The sequence below is a fragment of the Apis dorsata genome, unplaced genomic scaffold (assembly GCF_000469605.1).
Source record: "Apis dorsata unplaced genomic scaffold, Apis dorsata 1.3 scaffold_93, whole genome shotgun sequence".
In the NCBI taxonomy this organism is placed as follows: Eukaryota; Metazoa; Arthropoda; class Insecta; order Hymenoptera; family Apidae; genus Apis; species Apis dorsata.
This window is the reverse complement of record NW_006263391.1, coordinates 46,057-58,175: the sequence shown is the minus strand read 5'-3', so window position 1 is coordinate 58,175 and position 12,119 is coordinate 46,057. Positions and strand designations below refer to the sequence as shown.

At 28.1% G+C, this 12,119-nt stretch overlaps 5 protein-coding genes and 1 non-coding gene across 8 annotated transcripts in view; 5 read left to right on the top strand and 1 right to left on the bottom strand.

The window, feature by feature from the left end:
* The window catches only part of LOC102677785 (homeobox protein Hox-A1-like), a 17,698-nt gene extending 13,234 nt beyond the window's left edge, over nucleotides 1-4,464 (top strand). Inside the window, exon 2 of the mRNA XM_006611839.2 lies at nucleotides 3,450-4,464. Within this exon, the coding sequence (XP_006611902.2) occupies nucleotides 3,450-3,931 (482 nt within the window). The 3' untranslated portion in view covers nucleotides 3,932-4,464. The remainder of the gene's footprint in view (nucleotides 1-3,449) is intronic.
* A 1,042-nt stretch (nucleotides 4,465-5,506) lies between these two features.
* On the top strand, nucleotides 5,507-6,214 carry LOC102678023. Its single transcript, XM_006611840.2, has 2 exons — nucleotides 5,507-5,808; nucleotides 5,887-6,214. Exons 1-2 carry the CDS (start codon nucleotides 5,668-5,670, stop codon nucleotides 6,067-6,069), a joined length of 324 nt encoding a protein of 107 aa, XP_006611903.1. The 5' UTR covers nucleotides 5,507-5,667; the 3' UTR covers nucleotides 6,070-6,214.
* A 55-nt stretch (nucleotides 6,215-6,269) lies between these two features.
* LOC102678155 (mitochondrial import inner membrane translocase subunit Tim17-A-like) lies at nucleotides 6,270-10,046 on the bottom strand. 3 transcript variants are annotated; one of them, XM_006611843.1, is made up of 2 exons: nucleotides 10,024-10,046; nucleotides 6,270-6,939 (listed from the first exon to the last, which is right to left on the bottom strand). In XM_006611843.1, the coding sequence occupies exon 2, from the start codon at nucleotides 6,922-6,924 to the stop codon at nucleotides 6,442-6,444; it is 483 nt and encodes a 160-aa protein (XP_006611906.1). In that variant the 5' UTR covers nucleotides 6,925-6,939; nucleotides 10,024-10,046; the 3' UTR covers nucleotides 6,270-6,441. The 3 variants fall into 3 exon arrangements, with proteins under 3 accessions (XP_006611906.1, XP_006611904.1, XP_006611905.1); XM_006611841.1 differs by lacking the exon at nucleotides 10,024-10,046 and adding an exon at nucleotides 7,505-7,713; XM_006611842.2 differs by lacking the exon at nucleotides 10,024-10,046 and adding an exon at nucleotides 7,332-7,483.
* Nucleotides 7,845-9,875, top strand: LOC102679149 (tropomyosin). The gene is made up of 5 exons (XM_006611847.2): nucleotides 7,845-8,132; nucleotides 8,454-8,774; nucleotides 8,870-9,061; nucleotides 9,150-9,461; nucleotides 9,579-9,875. Exons 2-5 carry the CDS (start codon nucleotides 8,460-8,462, stop codon nucleotides 9,804-9,806), a joined length of 1,047 nt encoding a protein of 348 aa, XP_006611910.1. The 5' UTR covers nucleotides 7,845-8,132; nucleotides 8,454-8,459; the 3' UTR covers nucleotides 9,807-9,875.
* On the top strand, nucleotides 10,029-10,101 carry Trnav-aac. The gene has a single exon. It is a non-coding gene; the product is annotated as a tRNA-Val (tRNA).
* A 977-nt stretch (nucleotides 10,102-11,078) lies between these two features.
* Nucleotides 11,079-12,119, top strand: part of LOC102678490 (apidaecins type 22-like) — a 1,602-nt gene continuing 561 nt past the window's right edge. The window contains exons 1-5 of the mRNA XM_006611844.1: nucleotides 11,079-11,184; nucleotides 11,335-11,430; nucleotides 11,669-11,752; nucleotides 11,833-11,898; nucleotides 11,979-12,044. Of these exons, the coding sequence (XP_006611907.1) occupies nucleotides 11,341-11,430; nucleotides 11,669-11,752; nucleotides 11,833-11,898; nucleotides 11,979-12,044 (306 nt within the window). The 5' untranslated portion in view covers nucleotides 11,079-11,184; nucleotides 11,335-11,340. The remainder of the gene's footprint in view (nucleotides 11,185-11,334; nucleotides 11,431-11,668; nucleotides 11,753-11,832; nucleotides 11,899-11,978; nucleotides 12,045-12,119) is intronic.

Sequence of the window (12,119 nt, the reverse complement as noted above, 5' to 3'; positions counted from 1 at the left end):
TTAAAATTTATTTCATTTTAATTTTCTTATTAAAAAAAAAAAAAAAAAAAATCTAACCTGTAATTACACTATACATGTCTCTATATAACTTAAGCTCTTTAATTAAAATATTAAATAACTATATTCTTGTGTATTCACCTTAACCTAAATCTAGATCGAAAAGATTAAATTTGAACGAAATCCATTGGTCTCAAAAATTACGAGAGACATCAATGAATATAAATCTACAACTACAAATCCGTGTACCAATAATCCGTCTAATACAGGATATTAAAGAATATAAATCGTTTCGTTCGTTTCCTTAGTCGAGAAACTGGAACTCGATTGCAGGAACAGTTTCTACTCACGAACGGGCGAGACGTCGAAGAAAGGGTTAAATAACTGGAATTACGGTTCCATAGATGGTCGCAAAGATCGTGAACAATATTCGGCCGGTGTTTCCATTTGCTTTTATCCACCCGCATTATCCAACCGCCTCCCCCTCCCTCCTCTCTCTCTCTCTCTCTCTCTCTCTAATTTGCCCACCCTCTCTCGCTCGTTTTCACTCGTGCACAGACGTGCCACGAGTAAAATAATAATATTAAGCCAGGTGAGATTTAATCGAGGGGGGGCCTTTGAACGAAGCCTGGCGACTGGCATGCATGCCTCGAAACCGCGGCCGCATGTGTTTCACCAGGTATATTATGCACAAGCGTGAGCAGGAACGTGTGTTACGAGGGACATTACATCCGTGTTCGAGCTTTAAAGTGCCCTCACTGTCGACTAGCTCGCTGTTGGCCGCACTGTTGTAACGATTCGATCTTCTAAATAACTTCTTTCGAAAGTATAAATATTTCGTATTTATAACCGTGAAATTTCGTTTCGAACGACTTACGCGTCTCGTTGCGTGCCTGATTAAAATTCAAACCGATCACTCGATACACTCGTCGTGATATCATTCGCCTATTGTGAACTACGAATTAATTATAACAAAAATGATATATAGATTATTTGGAAAATCAATAATTTTCATATCGTTCAAATTTATTTGTACATAACGAATTTTATCTATCTACGATCGTTTTAAATTGTAATTCAATATTGTCAAAGTGATAAATATTTTTTATAAAAATTTCTTCACGTATATACTACTTGTCAAACATCGTTAAAGATTCGAGAAAATATCGAACGAGATTTAATTCTTGGGAAGAATTCACGTTATTATATGTATAATAATAAATAGTACGATTATAATGAGAAAAAGAAAAAAAAATTGAAGAACAAAAAAAATGTATAATTAAATTGCGAATATTTATTCATTTATGAAGATTTTAAATGTACGAATAATACGAATCTCTTATTATTTTAATTCCATTCCTTTAATTGTATTCCTTTTATTTTCATTCGCATGAAAATTCGCAATTTAATAATAATAAATAATAAGAGATATGAAATAATAATAAATTAGAATGAGAAGAAAAAAAATGATAAATTAAAAAAGAAAATAAATTGAACAATAAAAAAAATAAATAAATAAAAGATGTAATCTTATTTCTAATTTAATCCTATATCTAACTATAAGTAATTATTGTTAATATTACTTATTGTCAACATTACCTAAAAGGCAACACGTCGTGCCATAAAATTTAAGTGTCGTTAAGTATGCTAATAATTTTAATCGATGCTATTAACGTCCATCGCGAAAGAACGTCATAATTACCAGTATATCGTGGTAATGCTTAATCGAAAATGATTCATTCATTCACGTCCAAGCATGTTTTCATCCGACTCTAGGATTTATCTTTTCAAGAAATGAAATCAGACATAACTACCATAGCAAAATTGTACACGATATCCAACTAAAATTTTATAGGTTATCCTACTCTCGAATCTAATATAAATTAATGTTCCTTTTTATTTTCTTTTTTTATATTATATAATTAAAAGTAACATCAATTTTATCTTGTATAAATATATTTTAGATTAACCAATAACTTTCTCATTTCGTCGAAAATGCATAATTTGATTTATTATTAAGGTAGAATGTTTTCTGAAAATGCAATATCCAAGATTCCAAAGGAACTTTGATGCGAGATTAATGATCACTGATGTGTATAGAGACTTTGGTCGATCTGACGTACGGAAAATCAACGGTAGCTCTGTCCTCCCGTTAAAGTGCTAAATTGATGAATGAGTCGCGAAAACGAAATACATTTCATTGTACCACATCGGCTCGTGGACTAATAGAACTTGTCCAACTCGATTATTCGACTTGAAGATGCGTGAGCTTAATGGCCGGCGGCCAAGTTCCGGACACAGTTTTTAAGTGACTGATGTTTTCGGAATTATACTCGAAAAATACGTGAGATAAGATCTATTCGTGCTATTTTCTCGAGATAAATTGATTGACTTTAGTTAGATTAAGTTTGGATTTAGGTTATGTTTGAGTATAGATTAAATAGTTGTAATATCGGATAAAATATGAAAAAAATGATGAAAGGAAGGAATGAAGCAATACAGGCAAACACGAGTGAAAAAGAAGATGTGGCTCTAAGGCGGTGGCTTGACAGTTTCGTCCACCCTGTGCCATTAAGTAAATTGACTTCCACATACCGGTAGACTAAATAACAATCTAATTTCCATAATGCGTAAGTGACGCCACCTTTTTTTTATCGGAACGCATTCCTCACTACACTTTATTTCGTTGCATTTCGTTATGTCTTAAAATATTTTATATTTAATGAACACGCGTGTAAACAATTTGAAAAAATTCGTATTTTAAGATTAACTTTGTTCAAATTTATGATCCAATCGATATCAAATGTGTAGAAGAGAATATCATATGTATACGTAAATTGAGAATGATTTCAAAATGAGGATAGTGGTCAGTTGATAAATATGGGCTAAATAAAATAACGTAACAACTTACTCTTGACAACAGCTGATGCAATTTGATCCAGATTTAGGGCTTAACCCTATCGGTCTTCGATAGAGGGTGGACAGGTTCACTCCTTAGAACACTGACCAGCTGTGTTGGACAACAAACGGCTGTCGATTGGTGGACCAAAGTTGAGTTTCATTCTGTACAGATTACTTTTAACCTCTTTCTTGCACACGTTTGACACGTACGAATTGACATCTGTAATTAAGATGAAAAGGAATTTAAGTTAGATATATTAATTCTTCTAAGTCATATAAATTAATAATAAAACATCTATCTAATTATTAGAATTTTATAACTTAAATTAATTATATGTCGTAATATTTACGACAAAACTTGTTTGCTAGCAATTTTTATTACAAATTGTTTTTTCGTATTAGTTAGTGGTTAGAAAGAGAAAATAAAAGAGAAAAACCTTTATAAATATAAAATATAAAAGGAATTATTTGAAATATGAAAAATATACTTTGAATGTACCTTGCAAAAAAGTTTTTCAAATAAAAAGAAGAATTTAAATTTGTTGCAGCAGCAAAGACAAATCCAAATGTTGGAGAATATGGCGGCAGCACTGGTGGGAATGCGTCTCCGTACGCCACCACGGCGAACGGTCCAGTGAACTGTCTTACCGGTGGACCTATGGCCGGTATTGCAGGTAGTTTCAACAATACCGGCCGAACCAACTTCACGAACAAGCAACTTACAGAACTCGAAAAAGAATTCCATTTCAACAAGTACCTGACTAGAGCGAGACGTATTGAAATCGCGTCAGCATTGCAACTAAACGAAACACAAGTGAAAATTTGGTTCCAAAACAGAAGAATGAAACAGAAGAAGAGAATGAAGGAAGGTTTAATACCAGCTGAGAGTACGACTATAAGCTCACTCAGTGGCGCCAGAAGTTCAAGTAATTCGCCAACTAGTTCTTCGAGTCATGAAACCAGTGGACTCGGTTTATCTAGTTTTACTAGCGATAACAGTCGGGAATCGCCACCTTCTTCCTCAAAAGATTGACGCGTTTCTTGCTGCAGCAACGAACGTTTATATGGCCTACGACTTAACGATGATTGGTGAAAACTAAAAGAATAAAAAATGTTATTTTAAATCGCGTGATTTGAATTGACTTGAATTTTCTTGCTGCAGCAGCAATAGTAATTATAGTATTTCCAATTTTACTAGAACGGAATCATTATAATAATATATAATAGTCTTTTGGCGATTTTGAAAATTATCAAAATTAATCAAACATAGATTAGAAATTGAACGATGTATGTACTACTTATGTGAATTATTTATTTTTGATTGAGTTATATACTGTAAAGACAGTGTGAACAGAATTCCCGAAAGGTTACCATATACCTCAGTTTGTGTAAATGGTATAACAATATTTATATATAATTATAAATACCAATGATATTGATCACGGCATATTAAAAAAAAAAAAAAAAAATTACGAAGCTATTTTTCTTAGATGCTTATGATTAATGGCATCTAGAAAATAGTCTTTTTTTTTTTGACGAGAACAATTATTGTTTGATGTTATCATCCTTATATTAAAATTATTTTAAATATTTTTTATTCATTTGTTCTTATTTTATCTATTATTAAATTTTAACACTAATTAATTTTCATACCAATATAAATTGCTATAAAAATTTACATTTTCAAAGAAAGAATTAAATTTTGATAAAAATAAAAATCTTTTTAAGCGTATTATTATTGTATTATATAATAGATTATAATTTATTTATAATGATAACATAATAACAATAGTTGTACTCCCAATTTGAATATCTTCTGTATGTATATGTACATAAAATCTAATGCAAATCTTGTACGAATGTCAATGCACATCACTATACAATAAAATATTATTAAAGTAAACAATTATACAATAAGAAAAAAATATCATTGTAGAAACTCTAAATTTATCGAAATGTATAAATAAAAAAATAATGAACTGTATGATGAATTTTAAAATAAATACAAGATTTGCATTGATTCTATTTAATTTAATTTGACTTAAAAATTAACGAATTAATATAATCGTAGTTATATAGATTATATTGTGATTATTAAAAATTCTGTACCTAAAATAAATTTGGATATAATAAATTGTGATTATTCTGTAGTGTTATTTAGAATTCTGTAGAAAGAATAAAATATTAATACATTACAAAAGAAAACTTATAAAATTCACTCCGAAATAAAATGATTTAACTAATTATGATGTTATTTTTTTATAATGTATTCACTATTTCAATTCACTATTTCACAAGCCCAAATTCAATTTCTTAATGCACATTCACTTTTTTTTATATTTGAAATCTAGGCTGATCAACTTTATAAATATATATACTGAATTTTAAATATGTTCAAATATTAAAAATGATTGGTAACACTGCAATACTATTAGGTAATAGTTAATAAAATTAAAAAATCTATGAATACAATTCAATGCATAATATAAATAAGCATAGAAATATTTCTGAAAGAATAATTTCAAAGAAATTATTTTTAAAATCTTTTTAAATTTTTATTAAATTTTGTGATTGAATTAAATATAATTTCTAAACCTACCACTCTAAATCATAGAGGGCATATCAAACATTCTTTTATGCAATCGATATTTCAGAACATAGAATATGAAGTTCCATGTTTAATCTATCGTATATTTCGTTTGTGCCATAACCTTCAAATTAGGTAAAACAAATTTTCAGAAGTGAATATGATCGAGTAATTAATAAAAAATGGAAGAAACTGACGATTTGGAGGACAGTATAAAAATAAGTGCCAATGAGTTATTGGCTTTCCAAAGAGAATTAAAACAGGAAAAAGAACTTCTTCAAAAGATATTAACAAAAATTGATGATCAAGTACACAGATTACAGGTAAATATGATATTTAAAATTGTTTTTTTCATTTGTTTTAATACAAAAACTATTTTATATATAATATAAAATATTTAGGTGGAACAACTTCATTTATTGGGCTTAATGAACAAATCATTAAAAGGCACAACAGAAAATTCCTCTTCATATGAACCTGAAAATGATATTCAACAAGACTCTACAAACAAATCACTAGACTTGTCTGTAGCATCAGCCTTTAAACATTTTGAAGAAGAAATTGAAGATGAAGATGATATTTAGAACGAATAATTTTTGTAACTTAAAAATATTAAAAACTATACATTTTATACATATTGTTATTAATAATTTTGTCAGTTTGATAAATTTGTTTACAACTGAAAAATATATTAATTCATTTTATAAATATACTTCATATTAATAAATTTCTGTCTTAATACATTTTACCTTATTAACAATTAAATAAAAGTACAAAAACAGCATTAAATAAAAACCAAACTATTATTATTTCTTAAATCAAGGAGTTGAAGAATTGTCTATACAAATTTGATGTACTGGCAATGATAGCTTTCAACTACTATCGTTTCAGAGAATATGAAACATTTGTACTTAATTAGTGGTGTGTAATTTAAAATGTCTAAATATTTATATGCTTTACGATGGATGACCTTGTTGTCTTAAAGGATTTGCATCTTCAGTAAATGATGGTGGCTTGAATTGTTCTGCAGAGAGACGAGTAATAAATATTCCTACACCTTCTATTAAAGCCAATAATACTCCTCCAATAATTGCACTACCAGCCATGGCTGGTAAACCATTTCTTGCTGCTAATATTCCACCTGTGGCTGCTCCACTAATAATGGAATTCCATGGATCTTCTTTTTTTCTAAGATGAACCAATGTGCAGTCTATAGTGGAAAACATACCACCCCATAATGCAAAGTTTCCAGCAATAATAGGAGACTTTTGCTTAATAGCTGTAAGACTTCCTAAAACTCTTTTGTTTATTCCACTGGGTGCATTACGAAAACCTTTAATAGTTTGAAATACTGCTCCCCCAATGGCACCCATGGTAAATGCACCACCACAGTCATCTATTATACGCCATGGGCATGGTTCTCTTGCGTATTCTTCCATTCCTCAATTGATAATCTACAAAAAAAATATTTCTTAATATTTAAAATCATAAAATAATTATTAATAATAATAATAAAGTTATTATTATTTTATTGTTTATATATATATATAATATATATATAAAATAATTAATATTATGATATAACAAATTATATATATTACGAAAATATAATTAGAAAAAAAATATATTTAATAATTAATAAAAAGTGACTGTAAATATTTAATTTATATGCATATTAAATTTTTTGATTCAATATAAAGTGCAATAAAGATACTTATTAAAAATAACCTTTAACCACATAGTTTGTTATAATTTTTATTCTGATAGTAATATTTTTTTAACACTCTATTCATATTTATTTTGTTCATATAAATATGTTACGTAAAAATTATGTATTTATATGTACCTATATAAAGCACAGAAAGAAATATAAGCAAAATAATGTATGGCATAAATGAGGTTATGTGATTAATTTTCGTGCATACTAAAATAACATGTGTATAACAATTCGAAATATTGATATATATTCTTTAAAAATCTTATTCTCGTTACAAATATAAAAATTCTTTATGTATTTACCATAAAATTCGTTTCAAAATTTCTGCTACTGAGGAAGAAAATGCCTCGAGCACGACACTGTGGTGAATGTAACTACGTTAATGAATTTTCATACAAATAAAAGTTCCTTATAATTATATAAAAATAAAGAGATATTTTACAATTTAATACAATTAATAATTTTTCAAAAAATGATTCAAATGTTTTTTATGGTTATTTCATAAAATCATTTCGTTTTTGCACTTTTCATGATTATATTTGAGTTCATTTGTAGAAACGATGTTTTAATTCCGATTCACATTGCGTGATATATAATATATTTCGAAATAAAATTATGTACGAATAGATTCTAATACGCATATATTTCGTCATAAATAACCGCATAATCAATAATATAATTCGAACGAATAATCAATGACAAGTTTTATGTACTCGATTTAAATATACGGCTTATAGTTTGTTGTGCATACTAGACTGGCACGTTTAAATGATAGTTTAAAATAGAATCAAGCGGACAATGTCCAAAAATAAATCATACTTTCTGTTATATAGTTCTGGATATCCAGTTGTTTTTGCGTGATAGAAACTTTCATTATTTAAAGAAAACATCAATTTTTAAGACTTAACCCATTGTATCTTACCTCTTTTGGTAATTAAAAAATTGATATTATTAACGTACTTCAAGATTCATAATACGAATTCAAATACTAAACTAAATTTAAATAAAAAAATTTATACGTAAAAATTTAGATTCCGATCGCGTGCACGCATTACCTAAACAATCAAACCATAAAAATGAAATATATATATATATATACATATATTATAATATTATTTTGTGCATAAGAAAATTGTTCGGCCAGTAATTTAGATAACAATGAACACAGTGAAAATATATCAGAAACGAATTCGTTTTTCCTCTGTTTTTCATGCTACGTATGCATATGTATAAAAGTGACGTTTCTTGCAGATAAAAATGTCAGACAATAAGACGCTCAAATCAGTAACTGATCAACACTCCTATCTATCTGAATCGGCAACGTCCATAACAGATAATGTAAAAAAGGAAAGTGAGATCGAAAATTCAGTCTCGTTAACAGAAGAACAAAATGCATCGATGCAAGATACGGAGTGTAAGATGTTGTGCAACACAGAAAGCGAGACCTCAGAAATGCCTATTAAAGAAATAAATCAGACTGTCGTTGAAGATATAGAAGTTGCCTATGAAACCTCGCTTGCAGAAAAAGAAGTGAAGGATAGTGTAACAACCGTGAAGCAAAATGAGCAACTGGTAAAGTTAAAGTGTATATGAATTAAAATAAAATAATACTCGGAATAATTTTATTATCTTCCGGTTATTAATTTTATTTTCAATTTATTTTCCAGTCAAATGTCCAACAAACCATAGGCGCAGGAGACACTTGCTTCGCTTTCTCGCCAAAACAAAATGAAAATAACGATTTTCAGAAGATAGACGAGAAAATATCATTTACTTCAGAGATAGAACAGATTAAATTAGATGATCAGGGCACGACTGAGAATGAACTTACGATATTGAAATTGAAAGACGAAGTTTCGGTATGAATAAAAAAGATCGATCGATACTAGTCCTATATCTTTTAATGGAATAAGTAATTGTAATAAGTTTATAATTTTCTGTTTCCAGAAAGTTTCTATCGAACGAGATTCTTATCAAAAACAGTTGGAAAGCACGGAGAAAAAACTAACCGAATTGCAATCGTCCTATGATACCCTGATGAAGGGTGAAGGTAACGAGGTGATGCTTCGTCGGATGGTAGATCAGTTGAAAGGCAAACTTATTCAGACCTCGTTGCAATTAGAGGATCGTATCCGTACTGTAGCTAATCAAGAGAAACAGATTAGCGCATTGAACAGTCAAGTGGCTTCACTGAAAGAAGTAGAATCTCTTACTAGAAGTCTGTTGCAAATTCGTAACATGGAAGTGAAGCACTTGCAGGTAAATGGATATGAGATATCAGATCGAAATTATTTTTAAATTAATTGTATTTGAACGTTTAAAATTTTTGGAGAAGGAGAAAAAAAAAATTAATTTAATTCTTGTGCAATGATATAGGCAGAAGTGGATGACATGGAGGCTCGAATTTCAGAAGAACGAGAACGATACAATACAATGATTAGTAAAATGGATGCTGCGGTGAAATTGAATGCGGATTTAAAGAAAGAATACGAGACGCAACTTTGTCTGTTCCGAGATTTACGAGAAAAATACGAGGAAAAGGTTTCATTGTTATCGGAAGAGAAACGGGTGCTTGAGGCTAACGTGCAAGCAGATTCTAAATAAAAATGCGCCTTAAATTGTTTTATAATTAATACAATTTGTATAAAATTAATAAAAATAGATAAAAGATAATTTACAGTTGTATTCTTATTTCTTTTAACCAACTTTCTTTATTAAAAAAGAAACGAAGTTCTAAATATCAATATTTAACGTTTTAATAATAATTATTTGTGAATGAAATTGTTTTAAGTATAATATGTATAAAGTTATCATCACTTACCAACAGTTTCCGTGGTGTAGTGGTTATCACATCCGCCTAACACGCGGAAGGTCCTCAGTTCGATCCTGGGCGGAAACATTTATTTTTTTCTATAAAAATAAAATAACTTGATATAATAATTAAATAAATTAGTAAAAAAATTTAATTAAAAAATACTTAATTATGAAATTTTTTCAGATATTAATTAATTTTGTATAATATTTAACAATAATACATGAAATATATAAATTAATATTACAAATTATTTACATGAAAATAAATTGAATTATTGAGCTAAATATATGTAAGAATTCAATAAGAAAAATTTTATATTTGCAAATCTTTATCGCAAATTTGCGGTAATTTCCAGATGATCAATACTCACAAAGATACAACTAATAATAAGTACATACATGCTTGATATATTTCAATTAAAAAATGTACTTTAATCTATAAAATGATTATAGTAGTTTCTATTCGACTAACTTTTAAAAAAATGTTATAAAACATTAACCTGTTAATCGAGCAAAAAACGAAGATAACTTGTCATTTGATTTGTCAATTTTTAACTCTTTTACAGCTCGAAACATATTATATGCGAAAAATGCCACAATCGATTTGATATATATATTTTCACAAAGAAATTTATAAAATTATTTTCATGAATAATTTTTTTATTAATTATTAATGATTCGATACGTTGATATAGCAAAAGGATTAACGCTTACATCTAATTATTTATCTGTCGATTTTTAATTTTTTAATTAACACATTTTATTACTGATTTGACTAAAATTAATTTTCCAATTATTCATACTAAAAAAAGTTTTTTATTAATTATCAATTTGATGGACAAATTTAATTTCTATAACAATAGAAAATTATCCAAAATATAATTAATATAACTCAAAGGAATACAATAATGATAAAAAGTACAATACACTTACAAGATGATTTATTAACATGATTGACTCAGAAAGATAAATAAGAAAGAAAAAGAACATAAAAAATATCACATAAATATTATGATAAACGGTGATTCCCAAACGAATACTGTCAAGCCTTGAACTTTATGCAAATAAAGATTAACACATCAAAATATGTATAAATACCGTGGAAATCGCTATGTTCAGTATCAGTATCTCTTCATCCATAGAGTTAGTGTCAGTTGAATAACTATTGGTAAGAAATAATTATATATAAAAAATAATTCTTAAGAAACACATTGAAAAATATACAATCTATGATTTAAATAAAAATCACTTATTCTGTACGATTAATTGTTAAGTAACGATTTCATTATTTATTTTCTTCTCTTTTGTTTTTATCCAGATAATCATGAAGAATTTTACCTTAGCAATTCTTGTTATTACCTTTATAGTCACGGTACTTGGGAATAACAACCCAGATCCGCCTACTCAACCTGCGGTAAGATCAAAGACATATTTTCGAAAAAAAATTATTTATAATTTGATAATTATCAAATGTATTATAATTTAAACAGAAATTTAATTTAATTATGAAATAAAAAGTTTTTTTTATTCTAACATAATCTACGTAAATTAAGAAATACAGCGATAAATATTTAAATATTTATGAATTTTGTTGAAGAATTAATAATATAATAATATTCTGTAACAAATTTTATATTAATTTTTATTTATAGCGTATTCGCCGTGAAGCTGAACCGGAAGCTGAACCGGGCAATAATCGTCCAGTATATATTCCACCTCCAAGACCACCTCATCCCGTAAATATTTAAATATAAACTCTGTTACAAATTTAACAATATTATAATTTTTAATGTTAAATTTTGATCTAGGGCGTGAGCGTCGTAAAGCTGCCCCCGGCAATAATCGTCCAGTATATATTCCACAGCCAAGACCACCTCATCCCGTAAATATTTAAATATAAACTCTGTTACAAATTTAACAATATTATAATTTTTAATGTTAAATTTTGATCTAGGGCGTGAGCGTCGTAAAGCTGCCCCCGGCAATAATCGTCCAGTATATATTCCACAGCCAAGACCACCTCATCCGGTAAATATTTAAATATAAATTATGTTATAAAATTAAAAATATTATAATTTTTAATGTTAAATTTTTATCTATAGC

Excerpts from the sequence above, each read along its gene's own strand:
- LOC102678155 (XM_006611843.1), bottom strand. The coding sequence starts at position 6,924 with ATGGAAGAATACGCAAGAGAACCATGCCCATGGCGTATAATAGATGAC.
- LOC102678023 (XM_006611840.2), top strand. The coding sequence starts at position 5,668 with ATGGAAGAAACTGACGATTTGGAGGACAGTATAAAAATAAGTGCCAAT. Across the intron at positions 5,809-5,886 it reads ATCAAGTACACAGATTACAG|GTGGAACAACTTCATTTATT; the intron begins GTAAATATGATA and ends TAAAATATTTAG.
- LOC102679149 (XM_006611847.2), top strand. The coding sequence starts at position 8,460 with ATGTCAGACAATAAGACGCTCAAATCAGTAACTGATCAACACTCCTAT. Across the intron at positions 8,775-8,869 it reads TGAAGCAAAATGAGCAACTG|TCAAATGTCCAACAAACCAT; the intron begins GTAAAGTTAAAG and ends TTTATTTTCCAG. Across the intron at positions 9,462-9,578 it reads TGGAAGTGAAGCACTTGCAG|GCAGAAGTGGATGACATGGA; the intron begins GTAAATGGATAT and ends GCAATGATATAG.